This window comes from Gadus morhua, chromosome 14, assembly GCF_902167405.1.
Source record: "Gadus morhua chromosome 14, gadMor3.0, whole genome shotgun sequence".
Lineage (NCBI taxonomy): Eukaryota > Metazoa > Chordata > Actinopteri > Gadiformes > Gadidae > Gadus > Gadus morhua.
Genome location: NC_044061.1, coordinates 6,985,270 through 7,009,498, shown reverse-complemented (window position 1 = coordinate 7,009,498; position 24,229 = coordinate 6,985,270). Strand labels below are relative to the sequence as shown.

General features: G+C 46.4%; 2 protein-coding genes across 2 annotated transcripts; one reads left to right on the top strand and one right to left on the bottom strand.

Annotated features, from left to right (window-relative positions):
* The first annotated feature begins 241 nt into the window (after positions 1-241).
* On the top strand, positions 242-20,373 carry sh3gl3a (SH3-domain GRB2-like 3a). The gene is made up of 11 exons (XM_030377054.1): positions 242-567; positions 11,995-12,063; positions 12,158-12,230; positions 12,513-12,656; positions 13,933-14,066; positions 14,408-14,566; positions 14,694-14,797; positions 15,549-15,673; positions 16,418-16,450; positions 17,115-17,180; positions 17,615-20,373. The coding sequence occupies exons 1-11, from the start codon at positions 298-300 to the stop codon at positions 17,815-17,817; spliced, it is 1,380 nt and encodes a 459-aa protein (XP_030232914.1). The 5' UTR covers positions 242-297; the 3' UTR covers positions 17,818-20,373.
* On the bottom strand, positions 20,106-22,211 carry gjd6 (gap junction protein delta 6). Its single transcript, XM_030377055.1, has one exon. It carries the CDS (start codon positions 21,802-21,804, stop codon positions 20,584-20,586), a length of 1,221 nt encoding a protein of 406 aa, XP_030232915.1. The 5' UTR covers positions 21,805-22,211; the 3' UTR covers positions 20,106-20,583.
* Between the last annotated feature and the right edge of the window lie 2,018 nt (positions 22,212-24,229).

Below are 24,229 nucleotides of genomic sequence, written 5' to 3'. Positions count from 1 at the left end.
ACTTTGGGATTTGATTGGAACAAGTGAAACCAAAACACAATGCAACCTCTTTGTTACGAACACGATGATGACGATGATGATGTTGATGATGATGATGATGATGATGATGATGATGATGATGATGATGATGATGATGATGATGATGATGATGATGATGATGATGATGATGATGATGACGACGACGAGAGGTAGAGCAGTGAGGTGCTTCTTCGTGCACTACTTTCAAGCTCCCTCGCTGCCTCCGCCCCAACGTGCTCTGGACCAATCACGGTCGAAACGAGAGGCTGCATCTCCGCGATGCAGGAACAGAGACCTTCCTCCTCCTACCGAGTACCGACAACACAACGCCAGCCCCCCCACACACACACGCACACACCATATGGCGACCCTCGGAGGCTGATGAATGCACCGCCTTGGGCTCGGCTCATCATAACGTTGGTTTTCCTCCCCTTCCTCTGGTATATTTGTGTGTGTAATCCAGGCGGTTCTCCAGTGGGTTGGGACCGAGAGAAGCCGAGAAGGATGTCTGTCGCCGGGTTCAAGAAGCAGTTCCACAAAGCCAGTCAGGTATGGTCCGCTGTTCCTCCTACAATCACAACAATGACAGCTTCTTGGCACTGTCCCATCCACCTAAACTATCATAGATGTATATATAATGTCTGTTAATAAGAAAAAATGAATAAACATTTAAGCTTCTCATGATGTCATTCCAAACAGCTTTTTGAGCAGACCCATTGTTGATTTAGATGAAGTCATCTTCTGGCTACTTTCAGACAGCTGGGGGGCAATCCATCCAGGCCTATTAGCACTAGCCTACTTTATAGCACGACTGGCCATTATTAAAATAGTGCATTTGCATAGAAAGTTTCCATAGAAAGGATTTTTAACTCTGTGTTTGCCTCTGGAGGAGCGATCGTATTGTAAGAGCTGCTGGGTTAGATCATCTCCTTGTTAAATATTAAGTCTTTGTCGATCATCGCGCACTTGGTCACTGAGTAGCCTGTTGATGAATCAATCCCATGTGGTGTCACTGTGTTAGAATACCAGTATAACAATTGTAGGCCACCAGAGACAGGGACGCGTCTACTGTGGATTGTTGATGTTTCAAGTGGTTGCGATAGTGACAGGATATGGGATGAACGTCTTCGTAGTCTAGATGTTGTCAGTGCCCGTAGTCTTGTTCTGCTTCCTTCCTTCTTGGTGTGTCAGAGTGTTGCTGCAACAATTCAACTGTTGGACCATCCGTCTAAACAAAGCATTGCACTTTGGTTCTCAGTTATCAACAGCTGAAATGACCCACCTGCTGTCATCTAAAGCTCTACTTCTAACTTGGCAATCATAAACTGTTGGCCGCATGCCAAATGCTTGTTACAGGATTGAACCTTATTCTGCTGGCTGCATGAATACTCATTAAGCACAAAGCCTTTGGTAACTGCCTTCAGTGTGCGCTGTATACCTTAGTGGTCCCACTGTATTGAGTTGTATGGTCCTTTGTTGTAAATGTCAGTTCATCAAACCGCTTGTGTTGTTGACATCCCAATGCTAACAGAGTTCAGCCTTACGAACGTATAGAGAAGGCCACACATAAAGGGTTTGATTCATCACTCGGTGAAAACAATATTTCCATCGGTTCGTCAACAGAAATCTTCCCTTGGGGGGATAATATGGGCTGCTGTATGATGGAAGATAAATGTGATTGTTCAGCGGGCTGAATATATTCTCTTGTGGTCGCAGCTAAATGTCAGCATTGTGTGTGTGTGTGTGTGTGTGTGTGTGTGTGTGTGTGTGTGTGTGTGTGTGGGGGGGGGGGGGGGTGGTGTCTGTGTGTGTCCTGTTAATGTGTGCATCCCAAAGCCGTGCACCCCCTCTCCACCCCCAGAAGGAAACGTCACATCAAAGTGATCAATAATCATTAAGCTCATTATGTACAATTAGTCATTATTAGTTAGTCCCAAACTTAGAGAGAGAGAGAGAGAGAGAGAAAATATTAGACCTCCCATCCTCTGCCCACTTCCTGTTGTCGATTTGCTCTCTACCTCTATCTCTCTACCTATTATTGTAATGGTATCTCACCATTGCAGGCAGTGAACGAATCATTCAGAATGGAGTTTCACCCAAGGCATGGTGTGCCATAACTCAAAACCTGTTGTTCACGTGTACACTTCACATTGTGGAAACACACAGCCAGCTGTTATCAGTAGGGGCTGGTTCACATTTACGCCTGTGTTTATCCACACACACCCATTGTAGCTGCATATGTATCATCCACTCACCCCGACTTTTTATGATCCAGCAAATGACATGCGTTGAAGTCCTCAATGTTATCCATTTCCCCCATATGACACACACACACACACACACACACACACACACACACACACACACACACACACACACACACACACACACACACACACACACACACACACACGTGCACATTTCCTAGCGCCATCTCAGTGTCCTAAGTCCTCCACTGATTTTGGGTGTGTCAACAGTGTAAACAGACTATCATCATCATCATCTGTTTACATAGAGTCATTGTACTCAGGCGAGCGGTTTATTGGCTACCGGTATTTCAATACTAGCCGCAGCCTTGCAAGACATTTGGACTTTCTGTGTCAATTTTGCCCTTTTGGACCAAATCGCAGCCTGAAGGTTAGCTGTGAGGGTGTCGCGTTTGGTCTAAAAATTGACTATCTGATACAACCGCAAATGTTATTCTATTACTATCATTACGTCTGTCTTGTCCGTGAGATCACAGGAGCTACCCCTGACCGGAAAAAAAAAAAGACGATGGTTAAAAAAAAAATCACACACACACACACAGAACACCTATAGGGGTGCATCCATCTTTTATGAGCGAGCTAGGGGGCGGGCAAATGTTTGAGGATGGTAGTCGTGGCGACGTCAGGCGTCCTGCTCAGCTCATAAACATTTAATCACTCTCTCGATGAAACGCCAACGCAAGGCTGTCCATCGCTGGCGCAGGCCAGCCTGTTATCATCCTGTCGCCACAACCGGGATCTGCTGTGGATGCTGTCTACACGTGACAACACATGCAATGTTAACCATTACACCAGTATTGTGTTAACGGTGGTTCAATGCGAAAGCTAGTTCCTAAAGTTAACCATCAGTTAACTTTAGTCATTCAAATCAAAGAGGTCAAACGAGGGTAGGGATGTACAAGCGTGTGTCTTACCCCTTTAGCCTACTTGCACCAATGCCCTGGATGTTCCCTTGTAATAAGGACATTCATTATCTAGGGTACCACTTAAGCATCGTTGGCATTGCATAAAAGTAGTGCTCAGAGGCCCTTCACTTTTTTGGAGTCACTTTCTTTTGTCGTTATATGAAAGCTTATTCTGCTCTTCTAGAAATTTCTGTCGGCTATACTTGCACCCGAATGCTTTTTGACTCCGAATGTCAGTCTTTTGTTGCTGGGAATAGCTTTTCTTCTTCATCTGATGTAACATTCACATGTAACACTAGACCATTATCTTAGCCTTTACAGCCCTAGCTACCCAGATGAGCCACATTAGCTAATGACTTACTTAAAGACTATTGGCTTCGTAAGTCTGAACCACAGACAAAGAAAGAGCAATACCATCTGGAGGCCATTATATTACATTTGAGTCTAATGGCAATGTAGGGTTAGGAAACATGTTATCAATGGAAGATAAGTTGTGCGTTATGGATCCCAGATGGGAGATGTGGGTGTCACAGCAGAATACCAGCGCAGCAATAAGATTATAAAGTAGCAATATGCTTGCCACAAAATGTATATTAAACACGTATGTTTTTTAATACGATAGCCAGTTAGCATGTTACTAAGGGAGAAAGCTGGGTTATATTCATAATTATTGTGAACACAAACCATGGATCTAAATGTATACCTTTTTAATGAGGCGTGTGTCCGATGATACGATGAAGAGACCTCACTGAGATGGGAGCACTGCAGAGTGCTCCGTGGATGGGACTGTAATTAAAATGTTGCACATGAACTCAGGCGGTCAGCATAGTCAGCGTTTCTGAGTCTCCTTGAGAAGGATTCATGAGGTAGTGTGAAGTTTCAGATCCTCTGTGTGTGTGTGTGTGTGTGTGTGGGCAATATTGCATATTTGTGGAGCCTAAAAGCCTTTTGTGTACCTAAGTACCTTCCGTACGTCATTGCATTATCACACACACACACACACACACACACACACACACACACACACACACACACACACACACACACACACACACACACACACACACACACACACACACACACACACACACTCTAATGTTGTTTTATAGTTTTACACTGATAAAATCCTCACAAAAGATTAGCCTTGGGTAGGGCTTTATTACTACCGAAGCAGACACACACATTGTTGTAAACAGTGAATGCAATAGAGCAGTGCTTTGTTGTAAGGGCTCCAGGCGGAGGAATGTGGAGCACTGAGCCCTTGCTGCAGACCGGCGCGCTGCGTGTTCTCTGCGTGTCCAAGGCAATGTTTCTGTTCTTTGCTAGCCTAAGCAAACAGCTCATCTATATCTCGACCTCCCAATTCACCCTTATCTGTCTTACAGTGGGCGGAGGGAGAAATAACCCACTTAGGGGCAGGGCTCTGTTCCTACCTCATGTACTCGCTATGCAAACTCAGACACTCATCCTAGGGTCTGCTTGGGTAAACCTCAATTTTGTCGTTATTTAAGGCTTTCCAGATGATTGTTATGAGAGTTATGTCTGGACCTTGTCAGGCTTTGTTTTGGTATGCAGATTGGTTCGTGCAAATAGATGGAATCCATGTGTACAGTTTTCATCCTCGCGCCCAAAGCGAGCCCAGCACTGTGAAATGTGGCTCTTCAGCACACCAGGAGGCTGCCATTTAACTAGTTATGCGAGGCCATGCATGTGAACTTTAATATATGAGGCACGCTCGCCTCTTTCCTTCTCCATGATATGAAGAGGCATGCTGTTTTCTTCCCCACCCGCTATGCGGCAGGAATTCAGGTCCATACCGACATAGTTCAACAACAAGTGTGTGTGTGTGTGTGTGTGTGTGTGTGTGTGTGTGTGTGTGTGTGTGTGTGTGTGTGTGTGTGTGTGTGTGTGTGTGTGTGTGTGTGTGTGTGTGTGTGTGTGTGTGTGTGTGTGTGTGTGTGTGCGCGCGTTAAAGGATGGAGCTAACGAGAGCAGATGCTTTTCTTCTGCTCATTCTCAGTCACCCCCATCGACACACACACACTCCCTTACTTGTCAGAGGGTCGAGTGAGTCAGCACCATGAGCTCCATTTCTATTATCACACCCGTGATAGTAACTGTCACCTACAGATAGATCTCGCTGTGGTAACCTGCCTCCATGGCATCATTGGGCTTGACCCTCACTGTCTGGGACCTCTTTATCTTGAAACTCCATGTCTGTGACACTGTTGACCTTCATCGCAATGTCACATCGCTGTATTTGACCTTTGACCTCATCGTCTATTACCTCATCGTCTATTCCCTCATCGTCTATGACCTCGTGGTCTAAGCCCTCGCTGCTTTTGATCCCTACGTTTTTGATCACTTTTAGGGTGCTTGCCCACGGGCCCAACAAACACCAGATACTATCGACCTTGATTGAGTTTGCCAACACCGTTTGGCAATCCACCGATGGCTCTGGCTCACAGTGTTTGTCTTTGTGGTTGTTCGTTGGGGCAGTGTGCATGCAGCTGGTCAGGGATACGTTTCACACATGCTCATTGGTAGGCAGCCACACACAGGAGAAAACTGGCCTGGCTCTAAAGCATGCTCCACGCAAGTCAGTGTTGTACCCTGAAGCAGTGTTGAAAAGTTCAGCGTAAACTTTTCTTGGCGGCAAGAAGGCGTCTTGCTGTGTGTGTTGTTCCGTGCAGCAACAGGTGTACACACACACTTCTCTGAAGGGAAACGAGAGAGAGAGCGCGAGAGCGTTCCCTATCACTCCATCTCTCCGCCACCCCTCTGAAGACACTTGAAAGGCATTGTGTTCAGGCCACAGGAAGGCTGACATCAAGGGCCAGAAACGAGGAACACACGGCTCTTCAGAACAATGTCAAACAAATAATCCTAATCAGACGCACAATAGCCTCCGACGTCTTTGTTCTAAACTTATAAAAACAAACATCTTGATGTTGATTCTGTTTCTTCTACCCCTGTTTGCTCTCCGACCCATCGGCTACTTTTTTTTTTAAATGCCCCCCCCCCCCCCCCCCGCTGGGCTCTCACTCGGCTAACGCGGGCTAATTGCAGCTCTAATGGCAACTTCTCCAGGCTACGTCCGTCTGGATTACCACCAGAGCATGGAGCTGCCATGTACCCTCTCATCTGCTGCCCCGACACTGGTCGTTTGGCCCTCCAGCTGTCAGCTGTGTGCCAGGCCTAGTGCCTGTCCTAGTGCCTGTCCTAGTGCCTGCTGCCTCCCCTCTTTGGCACAAAGAGGGGAAGGCACGACAACAAAGCGCAACTCTGAAGAACAACAACACCCTTAAGTCTGCAGGGTTGGAACACGTCCTCAATGACCGGCAGGGCTCTGTTCCACGCTGAGCACGAATGGGAGATGTGATATTGCCATTTTAGTTCCACTAAGAAATATTGTTTTTTTTTGAGGTTAGTTAAAATACTTTTTTTGCAGTATCGTGCAGGCTTATGCCAAACCCTGCAGCTATGAATCGATTTCATAGTTTGTATCACCAGTGTTTTCTGGAAAAGAGCATCAGAAAGTTTTTATTATATCACTACTAAAGCTGTTATTTTAGCAGATGAACTCTGGATAATATCCAGAGAATCTGGACCGGACATCGTCCGGTTGCCTTCTCACACACGAGTACACAACAGGAATTTGTCCATGTCAGACGCAATCTCACATACTGGAAATACTCTTGTTTGGTTTAGGCGAGGGCTTATTCCTGGGAAGAGTGTGCAGGATGCAGGACATGACATAATATGTCAGCCGGAAAACACAGTGTTGTGTTTACAGCACATAGAAGATGGAGCACAAGATCACGACTCATCGGAAATGACGTTTTTTGCGTTGATATCAAAAACCTCATGGATTTGGACGTAATATACACAATATCTTGTTCTTATGATTTTAGTGCTAGGCGCATAAGTGAAAAAGCAACGTTTGCTGTCAATATTTCTTCTTCTTATCCGTCTTTGCATTTACCAACCCCTTATATAGGCCTACTGGAGTATTCAGAACAGGAGTTTATCGCTGTCAACTAGACGGGCAATTACCTGCTCTATTCACACATGGGCTTAATCAGACATAATACAGACTTTGTACTCGGGAGCTGGCAGGGAATTAATCTTTAATGTCCTGTCCAACTCATTCAGACATTTGTGTTCTCACGTTCAGCTACCTCGGGAAATGTATAGATGGTTCAAGTTCAGGGTAGCATATGTAAAAGGGGCTTAAGTTTAAACCCTTGTCTATCTTTTGGTCCATCATTGCCTAAAACTATATCCAAGTTGCCACATGTCTACTCATCTTGATATCAGTGAAATTAATATGAAACCGATCAGAAACAATCAGTCCAGGAAAAGATTTATGGCCTTATCTAAATGACGCAAATCAAACTAGAACCACACTATTTCCTGTTAGTTGTTAGATCACTTGGCATTTATTGAGCAGTTCCGTTTGACTGCATCCTAGAAATTCTAGAGAACGCAGTCTGCTTTCCTCAGACTGAGTAGGTTAATATTAAACCAGACTCCGACCCACTTTGTGTGTGTGTGTGTGTGTGTGTGTGTGTGTGTGTGGGGGGGGGGGGTCAGAGCAATTATGATGACGAGGATGATAGTACATTTCTGAACAAAGATAATTTGTACTATGAACTGAACCGATCAGAGTGGACACGTGTGACGACACCAAAAATGTCGATTAATGATCAGCCTCATACTTGGCGGTAAACAATATGGTTTGTGCTTATCCTTCAGTTAGAACGTGAATGAGGTATGGCAACATTGATGACAATGCTAATCTAGTACATTTTACATTTTAGAATGCAGTGCTGCATTTACAATTAAGATGTGATTTGTGGTTAATGTTACAGATTAGGAAAGACTCAACTGGTGTGGCGAATGTGTCTGCTCTGTTGTGTACTCAGATTGCACACCGATACTGGGTTCAAATAGGGACTCTGCCTTCAATACAAACATGTGTGACCAAGCCACTCCTTGTGATGTCCTTTTCAAAAATGACGTTCTTCCAGAGCACCAACAACACTGTGCTTTTCCCCACAAAGTTCTTTTCGAAACAACTGCACACACAGATAACAACAGAGTATTGCGACAGAGGCAGTGTAGCTTAGGGGGAAATGGGGTTCTAAGTCCGGGAAGAGGTACTGCCTTCTTAGAATATAATAAAACACAGGAAAGCTTCTCATTGCTTATTTGGCTTTTGGACCAGCAGTCATTGTTCTACAAGACCTGTCCCTTATATCCTGTTACATTCAATGGTTTCCTTTAAGACCCCTTTTGCAACAGCTTATTATATCACATGCATACATACAGAGTACATACAGACAGACAGACCTTTTGACTTCATCTCTCTTCCCACAATTACTATTTATTCACAAACTTGTTAATCGATCATATCGATTTCCAATGATGCAGGTCATTTAGGAGCGGGGAGGGCATATTGCACATGGATGCCTCGAGGTAGACTGGATGGAGATTGGAGTATGAACCCCCCCCCCCCTTTCTATTACACTATTACAACACTGGTTTGTAAAACAGTAAAGGGCTGATTATGGTCCCACGTTCACGCAACGCAAGGGGGTTACGGACCCCTTACGTCCCCGCGGACCCTCCTCGCGTCCACCGCAAGGGCCGGACGTGCGCCTCCCAAAAATTGTAACCTTCCGTCGAGGCGACGCAGCAGCGAGGGCTGTGATTGGTCCGCTTAGTAAAACCCGACGCAGAACCATAAAGGTTCACGACTGCGTCGAAGCGTCTGCGTGGTCATTGCGTTGAGTGAACGTTGAACTATAATCAGCCCTTAAGTGTCTTATCATGTTTCTGCGCACCGTATTGCACACAAACCCTACAGATTCCATAAGCACTACAGTACCCATGTAATAATGCTATTGTATCGTATCGGTGTGCCATTCGTATCGCAGGGGCCACATTCCTGCCTGAACACTGAGCCATTCAGGTACGCCTGAGGAACATGTGAGGCTGAGCTGTCTGCGTTGTTGTCCCAGCAGCTCTGCCGCTGTTGTCGCTATTGTTATTGTTGTTGTCATCCTATCCATGCTCCTGGTCATATTCCTTCCCTGTAGCTCTGTGTTCTCTTTGTCAGGGCCCGGGGCGTTTTCCTCATATCTCTCTCACTCTTTCTCTTTCTCTTTCTCTTTTTCACTTTCTTTCTCTTTTCTCTCTCTCTCTCTCTCTCTCTCTCTCTCTCTCTCTCTCACTCTCACTCTCACTCTCACTCTCACTCTCACTCTCTCTCTCTCTCTCTCTCTCATACGTGTCCCTTGGTTTGTCATTAAATTACTCATCAACCTGTCTGGTATGCGTTGAGCTGATATAAACTCGGGAGGCCTGTGCCTCATCTCCGGTATGTCACTCTGCTCTTCGCCTTGGAGGAGCAGAGAGCGACATTGTTGTGACAACGGGATAGATGTCTGACATTTCACGGGCTGCACTAGAGGGAGCACAGGATGACTCCATTTTTTTCGCCCGGGCTGATATATCTTTGTCCCAGCCCAACAATAACTCCCCGTTGCCCCGGCAACATGCCGATATTATCGCCGGCCCCGTGGCTATTCGTCTACCTGATTGGTTTGCGGAGCCCCGATGCCGTTTGTATTCACTGCCTGCGGTCGAAGACAATTTGGTTAAGTTTAAGAATGAACAATGCTAGCTTTCTAATTAATTGGTGTCTGGATATTGATCATTAAACTGACAACAGTTGCAACGGTGATCCGATGTTTTAAAAAGACGCAATTAACCTGAAATATTAATCATTCTAATGCCTTTACATCCCAGCTTTAGTATCATGGTAGTATACGGGAAAAAGGGCTACTCTAGTTCTATTTTTTTTGGCCTCCTATTTGCAATTCTGATCTCTTGAGTTTGTATGCTCTCCTCTGAACCTAGCTCCAACATGCTAATCAGTGTCTCTTGGTTCGGCCTACAGACAAAAGCGCAAGTCTCGTGTATTCTAATGGATTCTTACCACAGAGGTGTGATGGATGGTTGTCCAGGCAGGCAGACAGTGCGACTCATTACATTAACATGCTGTAGCCTCCTTTTAGCTCCACAGTGTACTAGAGCAGCAGCATACAGAGACAACATGTTTGGGTTACGTGCTAATTCTGTCCGATTTTAAGGAACAGTTTAATGAGCTAGATATGCATGTGTTTACCCTGCCGGCTCTGTGTGTTAAAACAATCTCTATCAATATGAATATTCAAAGTATTTATAATAGTTTCTTGGAAATCCTCTATTAAAGAACCCTTTAAGCATTTGCTCTCACATGGTTGGCAGCTCGTTTCTATATAACGACGCATTGATGTGAGAATTGTCTTCAGTCTCACATGTGTTTCTATTGCAAACATCAGCAGCGAAACAGACCGTCATGTACGAGGCCTCCGTTTCCTCAACCGTTCCCCTGAGCTTCCCTGGAAGGCGCTCCCAGCCGGCTCCACACTCGCGGGACACTCCTCCGCTGTTGGCCAAGCCGCTAATTGGATCACTCTGAGAAAAGTGGCATCCTGCACAGAGCGGGCGTGTTGCACGTCGGCGACTCTATGTTTACGCACTTGGGTCGTACGTCATCATGTAAATGACTCAGTCCTATTTACAGCTCTGATAACAGACCGCGATCGGAAGACCCCAGGTGCATTAGAGGAGATGGTTGGTTGAGGGTTTCATGGTGATGCCACCCGTTTCATATTATTTCCACCACACTAATTCTTGTGAACTGCATCTTGTTCAAACCACAGTTGTCCGTGCCCCTAATGAAATAGATTTCCCCCCTACTTGATTTTGTTATTTTTCTTTCTTTCTTTCTGCACTTGGAATATTAGCTTTTGAATACGTGAGCACTCGTATGACTTTGGATGACTACAGGGTTAAAATCAGGTCAGTTGTTTAATTTCACAATCGCTGGCGTTGAGTAATTTCCAGGACATGTGTGGTTAGCGGCACGGCGAATCAGAACCAAGGTTTCCTTTATTTTCCCCCTCACTTCCTGTTCATTGTGCTGTAGCGAGAAAGTGAAAACGATTATCAATGAGTTGAATGCTCTTCAACCGTTGAATACAAAACACACACACACACAAAGAGCATCCTGTTAAAAGTTGGTGTGTTTGAATACTAAACATTGTGGGAAACCTTTTCATTTATTGTGTTGCATATAATTGTCTCGAGCATACTCTCCCCTGACAGTTATCTTTGATTCATGACATTGAGAGAGCCATGGGGTACAACTGGAACATTGGGTTAAAAGCTGCAAGCAAATTTTCTTAAATGTAGGATATATTTAGCATTGTGCTGCTTCACATATGCTCTGCGGAAGCCAGGGCAAAGAAATACCCAAATGAAGTGTGTGTGTGTGTGTGTGTGTGTGTGTGTGTGTGTGTGTGTGTGTGTGTGTGTGTGTGTGTGTGTGTGTGTGTGTGTGTGTGTGTGTGTGTGTGTGTGTGTGTGGTACAACAGGAAATCGTACCCTTCATTCACTAACTAGCAGACGTCTGGCTTTATGCCGTCTGGCTTTATGCCGTCTGAATTAACCCCTTGGATAAATGCACAGAATTGTAATCTCCTTAAACATGACGGGAGAACAGTCTCTGCCATTGGGCTCAGAGAGGGGGGGTTAAGTGGCTCTACTCTGAGGTTTGGGCCATGTATTGGACATGGGCCCATATTCTTAAATCAGACGGGTTTGTGTCTTTAATAGTTTCTTCTTTTGTCTGTACTCATGAATCTCTCTGTCTGTCTCTGTCTCTGTCTCTGTCTTCGTCTCACCATAGCTATTGAGTGAGAAGATAAGTGGGACTGAGGGAACGAAGCTTGATGAAGACTTCATGGAGATGGAGAGAGTGAGTCGATGGCCCCACAACAATTGTATTAAACAATTTTAAAATAATGTGTAAATGGCAATGTCCGTTTTAAATTCATGCTTTTTGTTTTTAGAAAATTGAGGTCACCAACAAGTCTGTGTTTGACCTCTTGTCCAAAACGACGGAATACCTCCAGCCTAATCCAGGTACCGAGGCTGGGCTTCTCATCTGCTATTTCTCTGTCATATTTCCTCTCTTTGAATGATCAAGTCCATTCAATGTTATTATGTCACAAATACTTATTTTGGATTTTAAAAGTTACATTTATGAAATTCTACTAAACTAAACTATCTAGTGTGTGTGTGTGTGTGTGTGTGTGTGTGTGTGTGTGTGTGTGTGTGTGTGTGTGTGTGTGTGTGTGTGTGTGTGTGTGTGTGTGTGTGTGTGTGTGTGTGTGTGTGTGCGTGCGTGCGTGTGTGCGTCCCCAGCCTCGAGAGCCAAGCTGGGCATGCTGAACACAATGTCTAAGATGCGCGGGCAGGTGAAGACCACTGGCTACCCCCAGACAGAGGATCTGCTTGGGGACTGCATGCTGCGCTACGGCCAGGAGCTGGGAGAGGACTCTGTCTTCGGTACCTCCCACTCCCTGCACCCCCACACTCCCATTCATAAAATCCAATCAAACCACATATTTTTGTTACATTACAACCTTTTTTTGGGCATAACAGGACAGATGGAAAATACGCACAATAGACACGAGAAACAGAATAAAACGTAAATTAATGCAAATGAAAAAAACACAGAAAGAGTAAAAAGAGTCTCAGTATTCAGAAGGGTTCCGGGGAAAACTTGTACAGTGTGTCTTAAAACAGTTTGAAAAGGGAACAGAGCTGGGCGTATATCAGGGGTTAGGTGGAGTGGATGCGGGAACCAAGCATGACATGGCACGTTTGGTTTCGAGTGGGAGCGACCTCTGTACGATCTATCCTCATCAAGCTCTATGTATCAGGATGACATGCTAATATGTCATCATTTGGCAGTATTTACATGCTTTTCCTGTTTCCTGTTGGACTTTGCTCCACAAATTCCGAATCCTGTTGAACCTGAAGTTGGCGTGTGTGTGCACGTCTGGTGCCGTAGTGTTAACATCATGTAATGCCAATCACACATTAAGTTTCCCCAGGGCGACAATTAAGAATGAATCAGGATTAAACGATTGTCCGTGAATACAATTTAAAGCAAATTCCCCTTCCCTGGATTAGACCACCCCTTACCTTTATCCCAGTTCAGTGCTGTGGAGTGCGTCACAAAGTATAATCACGCGTGATGACACCACATATAAAACTGCAGATAAGAAAAGCTAAGTGAAACAAGCCTACAGTTGTATGACATAACGTTGCAAAACATCCTGAATGTTCCGCTGATTGTGTCGCTCTTAGGTTTTAATTGTATTTTTTACCCTTTTGAGATGGGTCAAACCTCATTTATTTACCTACCATATTTATGTCAATTAGATTAGAAGATGAATTCCCTTATTAGTTAATCTTTGACTAGCTATTTATGCCGGGTACTAATCAGTGCGCTCAATTCCCACCTGGTCAGCTTAATGACCAAATCATTTCCAATGTACCAGTTTCATAGACCATTCACATGCCTGCTAGCTAGCAACTCATGTTCTAACCTCAACTCTGCCATCTACTGGTTCCTCAACAAAGTGCAGTGTAGTGTACATCAGAACATCTGCTGCAGCCTTGTTGTTGACATTCTTGCGAAAGATGCCTTATCCCTACGTGCCTTGACGGCATGTGCCGGAGTCCCTGTTATGAGGCTTTGGATAAGTGTCTGCTGAATGACTAAATAGTGAACGGTAGTGACTAGTCGTCTAAGCTTATTCCCGTCTCTCTTCAGGCAGTGCACTGATGGACATGGGCAAGGCCATGAGGCAGCTGGGCGACGTGAAGGACGGGCTGGACATCAACGTCAAGCAGAACTTCATCGACCCGCTGCAGAACTTCCAGGAAAAGGACCTCAAGGAGATCACGGTACGGCCCGCCTAGACAGGGTCTTTTCAAGATGTGGATCCGACCAGCTCGTCTATCAAGGAAATTTTGTTTTCAATGATTTTCCGATATTGAAGAAAAACTCTTAAGAAGAAGAGTGATTGGTTGTTTTAAAAGTATACATTTATATTTGTATGTTTGAATATAATAAGTGATGATATTCATATATATTTGCCACCGCATGGCAAACAGAACAGATACAAACCAAACCATTAAAAAACAACAGTAAAGTCAATTAAAACAAAACCCGGACCGCAGAGGCAACCCAGTAGCTCTCACAGTCCCACGTGCTACTCTTACTAAGAGTCGTCCCTCTGCCACAGCACCACCTGAAGAAGATGGAGGGCCGGCGGTTAGACTTCGACTACAAGAAGAAGCGGCACGGCAAGATGCCCGACGAGGAGATCCGCCTGGCGGTGGACAAGTTTGAGGAGAGCAAAGACCTGGCGGAGAGGAGCATGTTCAACTTCTTCGAGAATGACGTCAGTTTGATGTTGCTTCCTGTAACAGTTTTCATGATTTACTTCTCCCCTGTGAAAAGGTGTGTGGGCGGGGGTTGCACTGCTTGTTTCGTTTTTAATATTCTGTGTGGGTTGTGGGTGACCACAGGTGGAGCAGATGACCCAGTTGTCTGCGTTGATCGAGGCCGCACTAGAATACCATCGACAGTCCACCCACATCCTGGAAGAACTCAGTGGGAATCTACAACAGAGGTGAATAAAACCACAACAGGGTTGAACATTGGTTCAACGGGAAAAGCGAGGCAGTGGGCGGAATCGTTCTGCGGTGTTGTCTTCCTCACGCTCAGATGCTAAGCTTCCCCTGAGAAATGATAGCATTACGCAGACCTTGTCCTTGTCTTTCGACCCTCTTCGCATGCAACCTCTGCCATCGTCGGGCAAACAAGCACAATTCAATATGGCTGACGAAGGGAAACAGTTTATTGATGGACTGTCCACTCACCTCTAGTTCTACTGTGTAGACATATCCCTGTAGTTTAGGGAGGTGAATCAGTGATATTAATAGCTCAATAGTTAAATGGTTTTGAATATCCTTGGTGTTTGGCTTGGTATTTCACAGTGGATATTAGATACCTGTATCACAATAATGGGAACAAATGCCACTATAATAAGCCATTGTGTTGGATTACGAATAACACGACCCTTTCTGGAAACCAAGTGTAAAGGTTAAGAGCCATGGCGAAAGTAGTACACATTGATAGAGACGGGTAGTTTAAGTAGTTTAGCTGCATAGTTCTCACTTGTTTACTTTTACCTAGGCAGGTTTTGTTGAAGTCCATGTTATATTCGTCTGAATTTTTTTGTGTTTGTGTTTCTAAATGTGTTAAACGGCAAATCAGGTGTCTCCCCCCCCCCCCAAAAGGCGTGGGCTCCATTGTGCCTCGCCTCTATGCATGACATTGATGACACTTAAGGTCGATGTGGCTGTTTCTCTCCCTCACAGGATAGCTACAGCCAACAGCCGGCCCAAGCGCGTGTTCAAACCAAAGCCCCTCCTGAGCACCTTCGACAGCTACGACGGCAGCCAACACAACGGATTGTCTTACAGCTCCTCCATCAAGACGACGGGTAACGCCACATGCAGCCAACGCCTGCTGATCTAGCATTTACGTTTACATTTTTTACATTCGGGGCAGCAGGGGAGTTTCATTCCAACCGACTTACAATAAGTCCATTTGTCAGAAGAAGGAGAAGCAATATATCGCTGTCAGTACAGTAAGGATGCCAATCACTAGCAATTCAACCCATTCCCCGTATTTCAACAAAGCTAGCTAGGATAAAATGCTACACAACTAGGTGCTTTTATTTTTTTATCTAGCGATGGTGGTTCTGACTGTGCACCTTTCCTTAACAACTACACGCTAGGACATGTGTTTACGATGCTGGATTTGTTATCATGTATGAGACTGAGACTGGTCATCACCTACCAAGACCAGTGATGTATGTGTCTATTTGAGAAAATATTTTGTTGCAAAATAAGTTATCAATCTAGCATGACATAATATACGTATGGTAGAGTCGCTGTTGTGTCTTCATACCATGAATCAACTGTCTTTATTGAGGTAAAAACGCAACCACTTTTTCTGGTTTAGTGTGTGTTTGCTCATACTTCTTGCTGTGGCCCAGTTGTGTGGACTTTGTCAGCACCACTCATCAATACATATATTTGTGCGTGTTGTGTTGTATGTTGTGTTATTGGTTGCCTGTAGAAACTATTCGACATGTGCAGTTTTATCTTGGGCTGAACACTTATCTGAAAAGTCTGTCCTGCTAATTTTTTTTAATATATTTTTGTCTCATTGTTACTGGCAGATAACCAGATCAGCCAGACAATCAATGGGAAAAGTAAGTGTCGCTGATTATATGTTTATTCTATGTTTATTTGAATATGTTTGAGGTCTAATATGTAACAAAGGTTTTTTTGCTAAATCATAACACGACCATAGTCATCAGAGATTAAGGAAACACACCAAGTCATAATACTGGTAAATTATTGGGTAATTCTTGGAGTTGCATTTGAAAGACTGAGATAGCCAGGAGCCCAGAAGGATTTCAAGATGGATGCCACATGATTTATAATATGTGAATAATGAATGAATATATATATAAAGGTGTAGCTCAGCTGATCAATTCACAGTGTAGGACTCATCGTTCATTTCCTCCCATTTTTCGGAACAGAATAACTGAGATCGTCTCAAAATAGAATGCTACACTCGGCTTGTCTTTGTCGTGTTCTTTAAGTTGCCTCAACCTGGCAGCCCGCATGAGCTTTGAGATGAGGAAGAGGATTGGCGGGTGGATGTGGATGTGGATTGTACATATTTTTGCCAAACCCTTTTAATGTTGGCTTTTGCTGCCACCTAGTGACCAAATACGGAAGCCACCGTAATGAATATTTTTTGCACAGACAATTGAATCAGCTGGTGTCTGTCTGTGCCTTGAGTGTTTGTTTGCGCTTGTGCTGGTTTCATTAACCATTGCCTCATCTCTCCATGCGCTACCCCATCAGACCATCACATCACCTCCACCCCTCTGTCCTGGCCTGACAGCCCCGCAACTAACGGGACCTCCCACCGTGAGTCACACACGCACACGCACACACACACACACACACACACACACACACACACACACACACACAATGATACTATGTTGTTCAGCCAGCGTCTCAATCATGCATCAGCCAATCTAATCTTCTGGGGTGACAAGCATCAAATTTCTTAATGTTGAAATATAAATACATATATTTTTGCATTCATCATGTATTGATTATCAACTAGAAAATAGAAGCGCTGTAATTCAGGGATTTTTTTTTTATCATGATCATGTTAGGACAGTTTTTACTCCATTTATTCATGTTTTTATTCGCTCATCCATTCATGTTATTCATCTCGTTTTGCTCTGGCCTTTTCTTCATTCACAAAGTAAAAGGTGTGCACTGCCTTCCTCCTCTCCTTATGAACTCTTCTTGTCTCTCTCCCCTTGTTCTCCTCCGGGGGGGCGCCACAGTGTCCGAGGTGCCCGACCAGCCGTGCTGCCGCTCGCTGTACAACTTTCAGCCGGAGAACGCGGGCGAGCTGGGCTTCAAGGAGGGCGACCTCATCATCCTCACCAACCAGATTGACGAGAACTGGTACGAGGGCATGATCAGTGGCGAGTCCGGCTTCTTCCCCATCAACTACGTGGACGTCATCGTCCCCTTGCCCCAGTGAGCCCCAGGGGTCCCCACGAGGGAGCTCGGTGGCCCCAAGCCTCCAAAACCTTTCTCCTCCTGAGCCGAAGAATCGAACAAGCCTTAGTATTGCAAAAGACGTTTTGGATTTTTAAAAAGAAGAATTGCTTGAGGGTTGGTAGCGTCCTTTTATCGTGAACCTTATGGTTATGACTATACACCATCCATAGGAAATGGCCTGCCTGTTTTAACCCGGCTAGAGCCCGTGAACTCCGGGGGGGAGAATGCTGGGTCCTACCTTTGGTTGTCGGGGAAGCGAATCTAATGTCAGGAGCGGTCACCCAAACTGTACATTTCAGGTGCTTCAACCGATTTCGGATAGCTTCACCGTCGGCCCTTTCAGAAGCCTGTGAGCAAAACTACCCTGACGTTCTTTACTGATTTCACCCTGGAAACCTTTGGCACATATACACCTTGTTCGCACATTGTTATCACGTTAATAACTATGTTTCACTGAATCACTGCAGGTCAGGTGAATGTTCTTCATTTGTCTTTGTTACTACCGCAGAGAAAAACAAGTCGTTCCTTCCGGAAGTAGACAATAAAGTGCATGTATTCTGTGTCAAGGAGGCCCTACGAGGCCTTAATAGGGGTGAGGGACTCCAAGTCGAGTCTTAACCCAATCAAAATGGAAAATGAATCCATGCGCCTTTTGGCTCTTGCTCAGTGCTGCCCCCTGCCTTTCACCCATAGCCACAGGCATTCCACGTCAATGGATTGAACGCCTTGTTCCAAAGAATGCTCATACGTTATAGCTGACAACTAAAAATACAGGTGGGTAATCTCTTCAAAGTCTGACCACACACACTCCAAACATCAACGGACTGTTCTTTGAAACATCATTGGTGTGTTTTCCCTGACATTTCAACCCCAAACCTTTGGTAGGCAGCCCTTGTGATTATTGCTACTTGGAGTAAAGTTGGCCTGTGCTCATGGTCCATGTCACACACCATTTTCTTCTCTCTCTCTGTCCGTCTGTCTCGCTCTCTCTTCTCTGTCTTCTTGTCTCTCTCTCTTTGTCCTGCCTTTCTCTCTCTCGTGTGTTAACATGGGTTCTGTGGCGCGCCTCTTGGTTAGGTCTGCCCCACCTATCCGTTAGATAGTGGACCCATTCAAGGGTCTTCACTGTTACTATTTTAAGTCCTTTGTCTTGGAAGGCGGTGGGGGGGGGGGGTCTGTCTGTCTGTCTGTCTGCCTGCCTGTCTGTATTGCACTGAAGCCTAGGCATCTACTACCAAACACGGATGAGCACCTAGGTTGTTTTTTCTTTCTTCTCGCACTTTCTGTTGTTGTTAACGGTGGGTCGGGCCGTGGGTGGGTTTGAGTCCCAACATCATAGTGAACATATATGACCTCACATTTTGTTGTTTTCTTTGATTATACATTCGCAGTACAACACCAGAACTGTTCAAACCACTATGGAATGTAAAATCCCAATGTCGTAATGTTATCTTGGAGGTTTCATGTCTAATGTGAATTCCGGTTTAAATGAAACCCATGTGAATGTAAAATGTCCCCACTGTATTACCCGTACTATAACACGTGTGTCACCCAGTCCAGATTATTTACTCTGCTGTTTTGGTCTCGCATCAAGTGGGCAGATAAGTAGTATTCTATTGGTTAGGCTAAGCTGATAAACCTGTGGTCAATTTGAGAAGTCCTTGGGACTCAGATAAACAAGTTATCGCTCGCCCCCGAGAATAGATGCAGTGCAGTCGGTCGGAAGCCTCTATATATCATTAAGGACGGATAAGTAAACACGGATTCAACAGCAATCTCATACAAGTGTTGTTTTTATTGTTGTCTGATTAGTTTTTTTTTTACCAGTTGGTGACGTGAACAGACTAAGCCTCTATCCCAAATCAAGTCAGTTGGGGAGTTATTCCTCTGTCGTGTCATTATTTGTGTCATTAATGAGTTTTCCTTATTTCATTTGAATTGGACCAAAAACGACATTTCACTAAACAAAATTATAAAATTATGAAAAGTTTTTTTTAACCGTTTTTATACTATTCATGTATTTCCTTTTGACTGCAGAAACGTGCGCACTCCGTGCACAAAGTGCTAACTGGGTCTCTGAGTCATTTACAGACAAGACATCCAAATCAGAATTTATTCATTACTGCGGCAAGATTATCCGCCTGTTTTTTAATAAAGCTCAATTTGCAATGACACCGGCCATTTCAAGAAAGTATTACGCCACTAGATGAGGTCTAAGATATTGTCTTGCGTAGTTTAATTATTATGATTAAGGTATTTTGTTTTTTCCCAATTTTGGCCTTCAAATGAAATTAGCACTTAATCCACACTCTATCTCCTTCAACACTTTACCTCTGTCTGTTTGCCTTTCAATCCTGAACGGTCTCTTCTCAGTATTCCTATTGTGACTAAATGTCTTGCCAACTAAGACTGGCTGTACATTACCATGTTTTTCTTCTTCTGTAGAATAATTTATACAGAGGGGCGTTTTATAGATGTTCTAAATGAATATATTAATACATATATTGCCTCAATAAATCACAAGTGAATATTGTTACAGTCCACGTCTGCTTTGATATTCTTCCGCGACCTCTATCTAATTTTCCTTTGGTTATTAACTTAAATTGACATATCTACCATTTAATTTGTTATTTAAAGGCTAACACCGGTTTGGAAACCCATTGTTGCATCATTTGTAGTCAAAATAAGATTTTTTTATCAACCAACAATTGCAGTTTATTTCAGTTAAGATTGCAATTGTGCCTGCTCATATCCACACTTCAGCACTGTGCTGCTTGGGTCCCCGGTTCTCTCTCTTAATCCTCAGCGGCTGTCCCTCCTTCCTCACACCCTCTGGCCTCCCGGGCGGCCGCGGCTCGGCCTTCGTGCCCGGCCCGGTGGCCCCGAACAGGGTGCAGTTCCCTGCGCACGTCCAGTCGGGCTGGTGCCCCACCACCAGGTCCAGGGTGGGGAGGGACGTGGTGCTGGTCACGTCCCTGAAGCCCAGCGTGGACGCGAGCGAGGGGCATCCCGGGGGTAAGGCCACGTAGCCCGCCCTCCTCGCGGGGCGAGCCTCCCAGGACCCCGTCTCCCGGAGCTTGGCCACCGTGCGGATCTTCTTCCAGCCCAGGTGGTTGAGCTCCAGCAGGTTGAGCAGGATGCAGAACACCCCCACGCAGAACATGAAGAGCAGGAAGATGGTCTTCTCCGTGGGCCGGGACACGTAGCAGTCCACCGGCTGGGTGCAGGGCGCCGACGGGCACAGGAAGTGCACGGGCACCCGGAAGCCGAACAGCATCCACTGGGCCGTCACGAAGCCCACCTCCAGGACGGCCCGCACGCACACGTGGAAGACGTAACACTTGGAGAGGACCCCTTCGGGGACCCTCGGGGGCTCCGCGACGGCCTCCCTGTAATCTTGAGGCTGGGGCCGGGCCGGGGGGCCCGCCTCCCCGGGGTCCAGCTTCTGGAGGCCCTGAGCGACCAGGCCCTCCAGCACGTCGGCCACGCTGTGACCCAGGTGCTTGTGCGAGCGGATGGAACAGCTGTCCGAGTCGCAGCTCCGGTCGTAGGCCTCCTGCCCGCCGTCCCTCGCGCCTTCCCGGCCCCCTGCCTCTCTGGGGACGTGGTCGGGCCCCGGCCTGGGCCTGGCCCTGGGCCTGTGTCCCGTGCGGTGGGGCAGCTTGGAGAGGTTGTGCCAGGTGTAGATGATGAAGCAGAGCGAGGGCGTGGACACGCTGATGATGTGGAAGACCCAGAAGCGGGGCTGCGAGATGGGGGCGAAGGCGTCGTAGCACACGGTGGCGCAGCCCGGCTGCAGGGTGTTGCACACGAACATCTCCTGCTCGTCTGCGTACACGTCCTCCGTGGCCACCGCCACCACCAGCAGCCGGAAGATCACCATGACGGTGAGCCAGAGCCGGCCGATCATGGTGGAGTGCTGGTGGACGGCGTCCAGCAGGCGCTTCAGCAGCGTCCACTCCGTCATGGCGGCCCGCGGCGGCGACAGCCGTCCGCCTCTGGACGGAGGGACAACCCGCCTAGGGCGGAGAGGCCTGCTTGGGACGGATCCACCCCTTCTGCCTCCTGAGGATCCTGGAGGTCCCGGGTGGAAGTGCTGCTCACTGAGCCTGGCTTTTAGTCCACCTAGCCCTGGATAAAGTGGCCCTCTGTTCTCGTTGTCTCCCGGCCTGGTGGAGCTACAAAACGCAGTTTCCCACCCCTGTGGACCACTGAAGCATATAAGAGGTGTTCTTTCCAAGTCTAGAGCACCTTACATATTACTCTCTCCCCTTTTTCATCAACACTTAACCCTAAAACAGGGGAAACCCTTCTGCTGCCTTGGGCGTTCATCACCGGGACCAAAGTGTACCTACCCTGATTGCTGTGACTCAACTCTGGCCATCGGATAGCCTACCCCCCCCCCCCCCCCCCCCCTCCCCCTCTCTCTGAGCAGACCGGCGGTCCTCCTCAGCCTCGCCTCGCTCCCCTCTGAGCCATTCCTAAGAGCTCTGGAGTCATGGCAAGAGAAGAGACATCCCATCCTCCACAGATAAGGAGGGCCACCGACGGCACACAGAAATACACGGTCGGACGGCCACTTGACATGCGTCACATGTTGTGCCCTGGCTCACTCTCACACTTTTCCTGGGCCCTTAGGGGTCCGTTTCAAAGCTTCTCGGGTGCGGGGGGGGGGGTACTCCTTGCTCTGGTTGAGGAGTCACTGATAGCGGTACCTTCGTTCTTCTTAGCTTATATCACTGAATGGCTAATGGGCTTTTCCTTTCATGGAGAGGTATTTTTATAACCCGGCGACGTACATATGGCCACAGCAAGCGCAATACCCTCGGACATGTTGTGTGTGTGTGTGTGTGTTACTAAGCTCTTTGGGAGCTCCAGTGCCTCAGCAGGGGATTATGGCATTTGTTTTGCTCTTTCTGTTTACCACACGCACTGTTGTGTCCCCAATCTGGAGCCAAACATCGGATTTGAGATTCGATCAGAATTGAAAAAATAAAGGATGAGCTTACAAAGGGGAATGTGTTTACGATGTAGGCAAGGGACTTGGGTCAGTCGTGAAGTCTTGTCTTCCCTGGAGCTGTGGTGTCATGGTGATCTCTAGCCACTTTTCTCTCCAGCCGCTCCTTATCTTGGTTTTTAAAAAAGACCCTTGAAGGGTCAGCTGGCCTCCCCAAGCACCCCTGAGATAACGCACTCAGTGGCCCCTTTTTTTTTTACTTCAAAAGCCCTGGCTGGCCTTGTCTGTCTGGATCCTTTCCTGTCCTCCAGCCCTCCAGTTTACCTCCATGTGGTCATGGTTTAGATCTAAGAACACCTCTTTGCAGTATTTCATATTGATGGCTTTCAATGTAAAGCACATGATTATTTTGGGGTTCAAAACGGCAAAAATGCCATTTGTTTTGGTAGACATTTTCCCTGTGCATCCCCGGAGCGTTGCGTTGACAACGTACAGGTACGTGTGTGTGTGTGTGCAGGAACACATGTGCCCCTCTACCCCCAGACAGTCTCCAGCAGAGCTTTTGTCTGCTATCGATTCGCGACACAGACAGGAGGACAAGGGACCACAGAATGGATTAACATCTTTTAATGGTTCTTAAGGGACCCGGTGAAGGGGAGGAATCGATGGAGTAGAGCGAGAGGGGCCCCCCACCGCACCACGGGCACTCGGGGGGGATTAAACGGGCCCCTCGCCCCCATCAGCTCATCACAATGCTACAGTGTGGGAGGGGAAGTCTGCAAATAGACCTTGACCAGAATCCAGACACAACAATCGCTTAGGCTACCCTGTAGTGTAGACCTCGTCCTGGGCTCTACCTCCCCATCCCCCCCCCCCCCCCCCCCCCCCGCCTCCCCCCCCCACACACACACACACACACACACACACAACTCCGTTCCCAAGCTGCTCGATACCGACCAAGAAATAGGAAGTCCTCTTTTCAAGTGTTTGTATGCGTGTGTGATGGCAGATGGTTATCTGAGGGCCTCGCTATAGCGCTAGGAGGTGGAGGTGCATACCTCTTCCTGGAATCATTCTCCCTTTGAGTTTGTTCACAGAGGAACACCAAAGGATGCCCAAGGCCCTTTACGTCTCGCCTGGTCGGGTGCATCTTGGGAAGTAATAGCAAACAGGATTATGGAGGAGGGGGAGGAAGCACTCCCACCACAAGCTCTGCCAGTCAGAGAAAGTCTATGACCACCTCTAAGCCTCTTTTGACAAGCTGAACTTGGTCCTGAACTTGAGAGGTGTAGACGCAGTAATACATAGGAATAAAACGACTAATATCAGCCTGTCTGATCCCAGTGTCTGAATGGATGCCATGGAGGATTCCCGTGTTGATTTCACTTTATGTGGTTGAGAACATTAACATTCCAGTCTTGCTTGCCAAATAGTT

Excerpts from the sequence above, each read along its gene's own strand:
- sh3gl3a (XM_030377054.1), top strand. The coding sequence starts at position 298 with ATGCAGGAACAGAGACCTTCCTCCTCCTACCGAGTACCGACAACACAA. Across the intron at positions 14,067-14,407 it reads AGGACCTCAAGGAGATCACG|CACCACCTGAAGAAGATGGA; the intron begins GTACGGCCCGCC and ends CCTCTGCCACAG. Across the intron at positions 15,674-16,417 it reads CTCCTCCATCAAGACGACGG|ATAACCAGATCAGCCAGACA; the intron begins GTAACGCCACAT and ends TGTTACTGGCAG.
- gjd6 (XM_030377055.1), bottom strand. The coding sequence starts at position 21,804 with ATGACGGAGTGGACGCTGCTGAAGCGCCTGCTGGACGCCGTCCACCAG.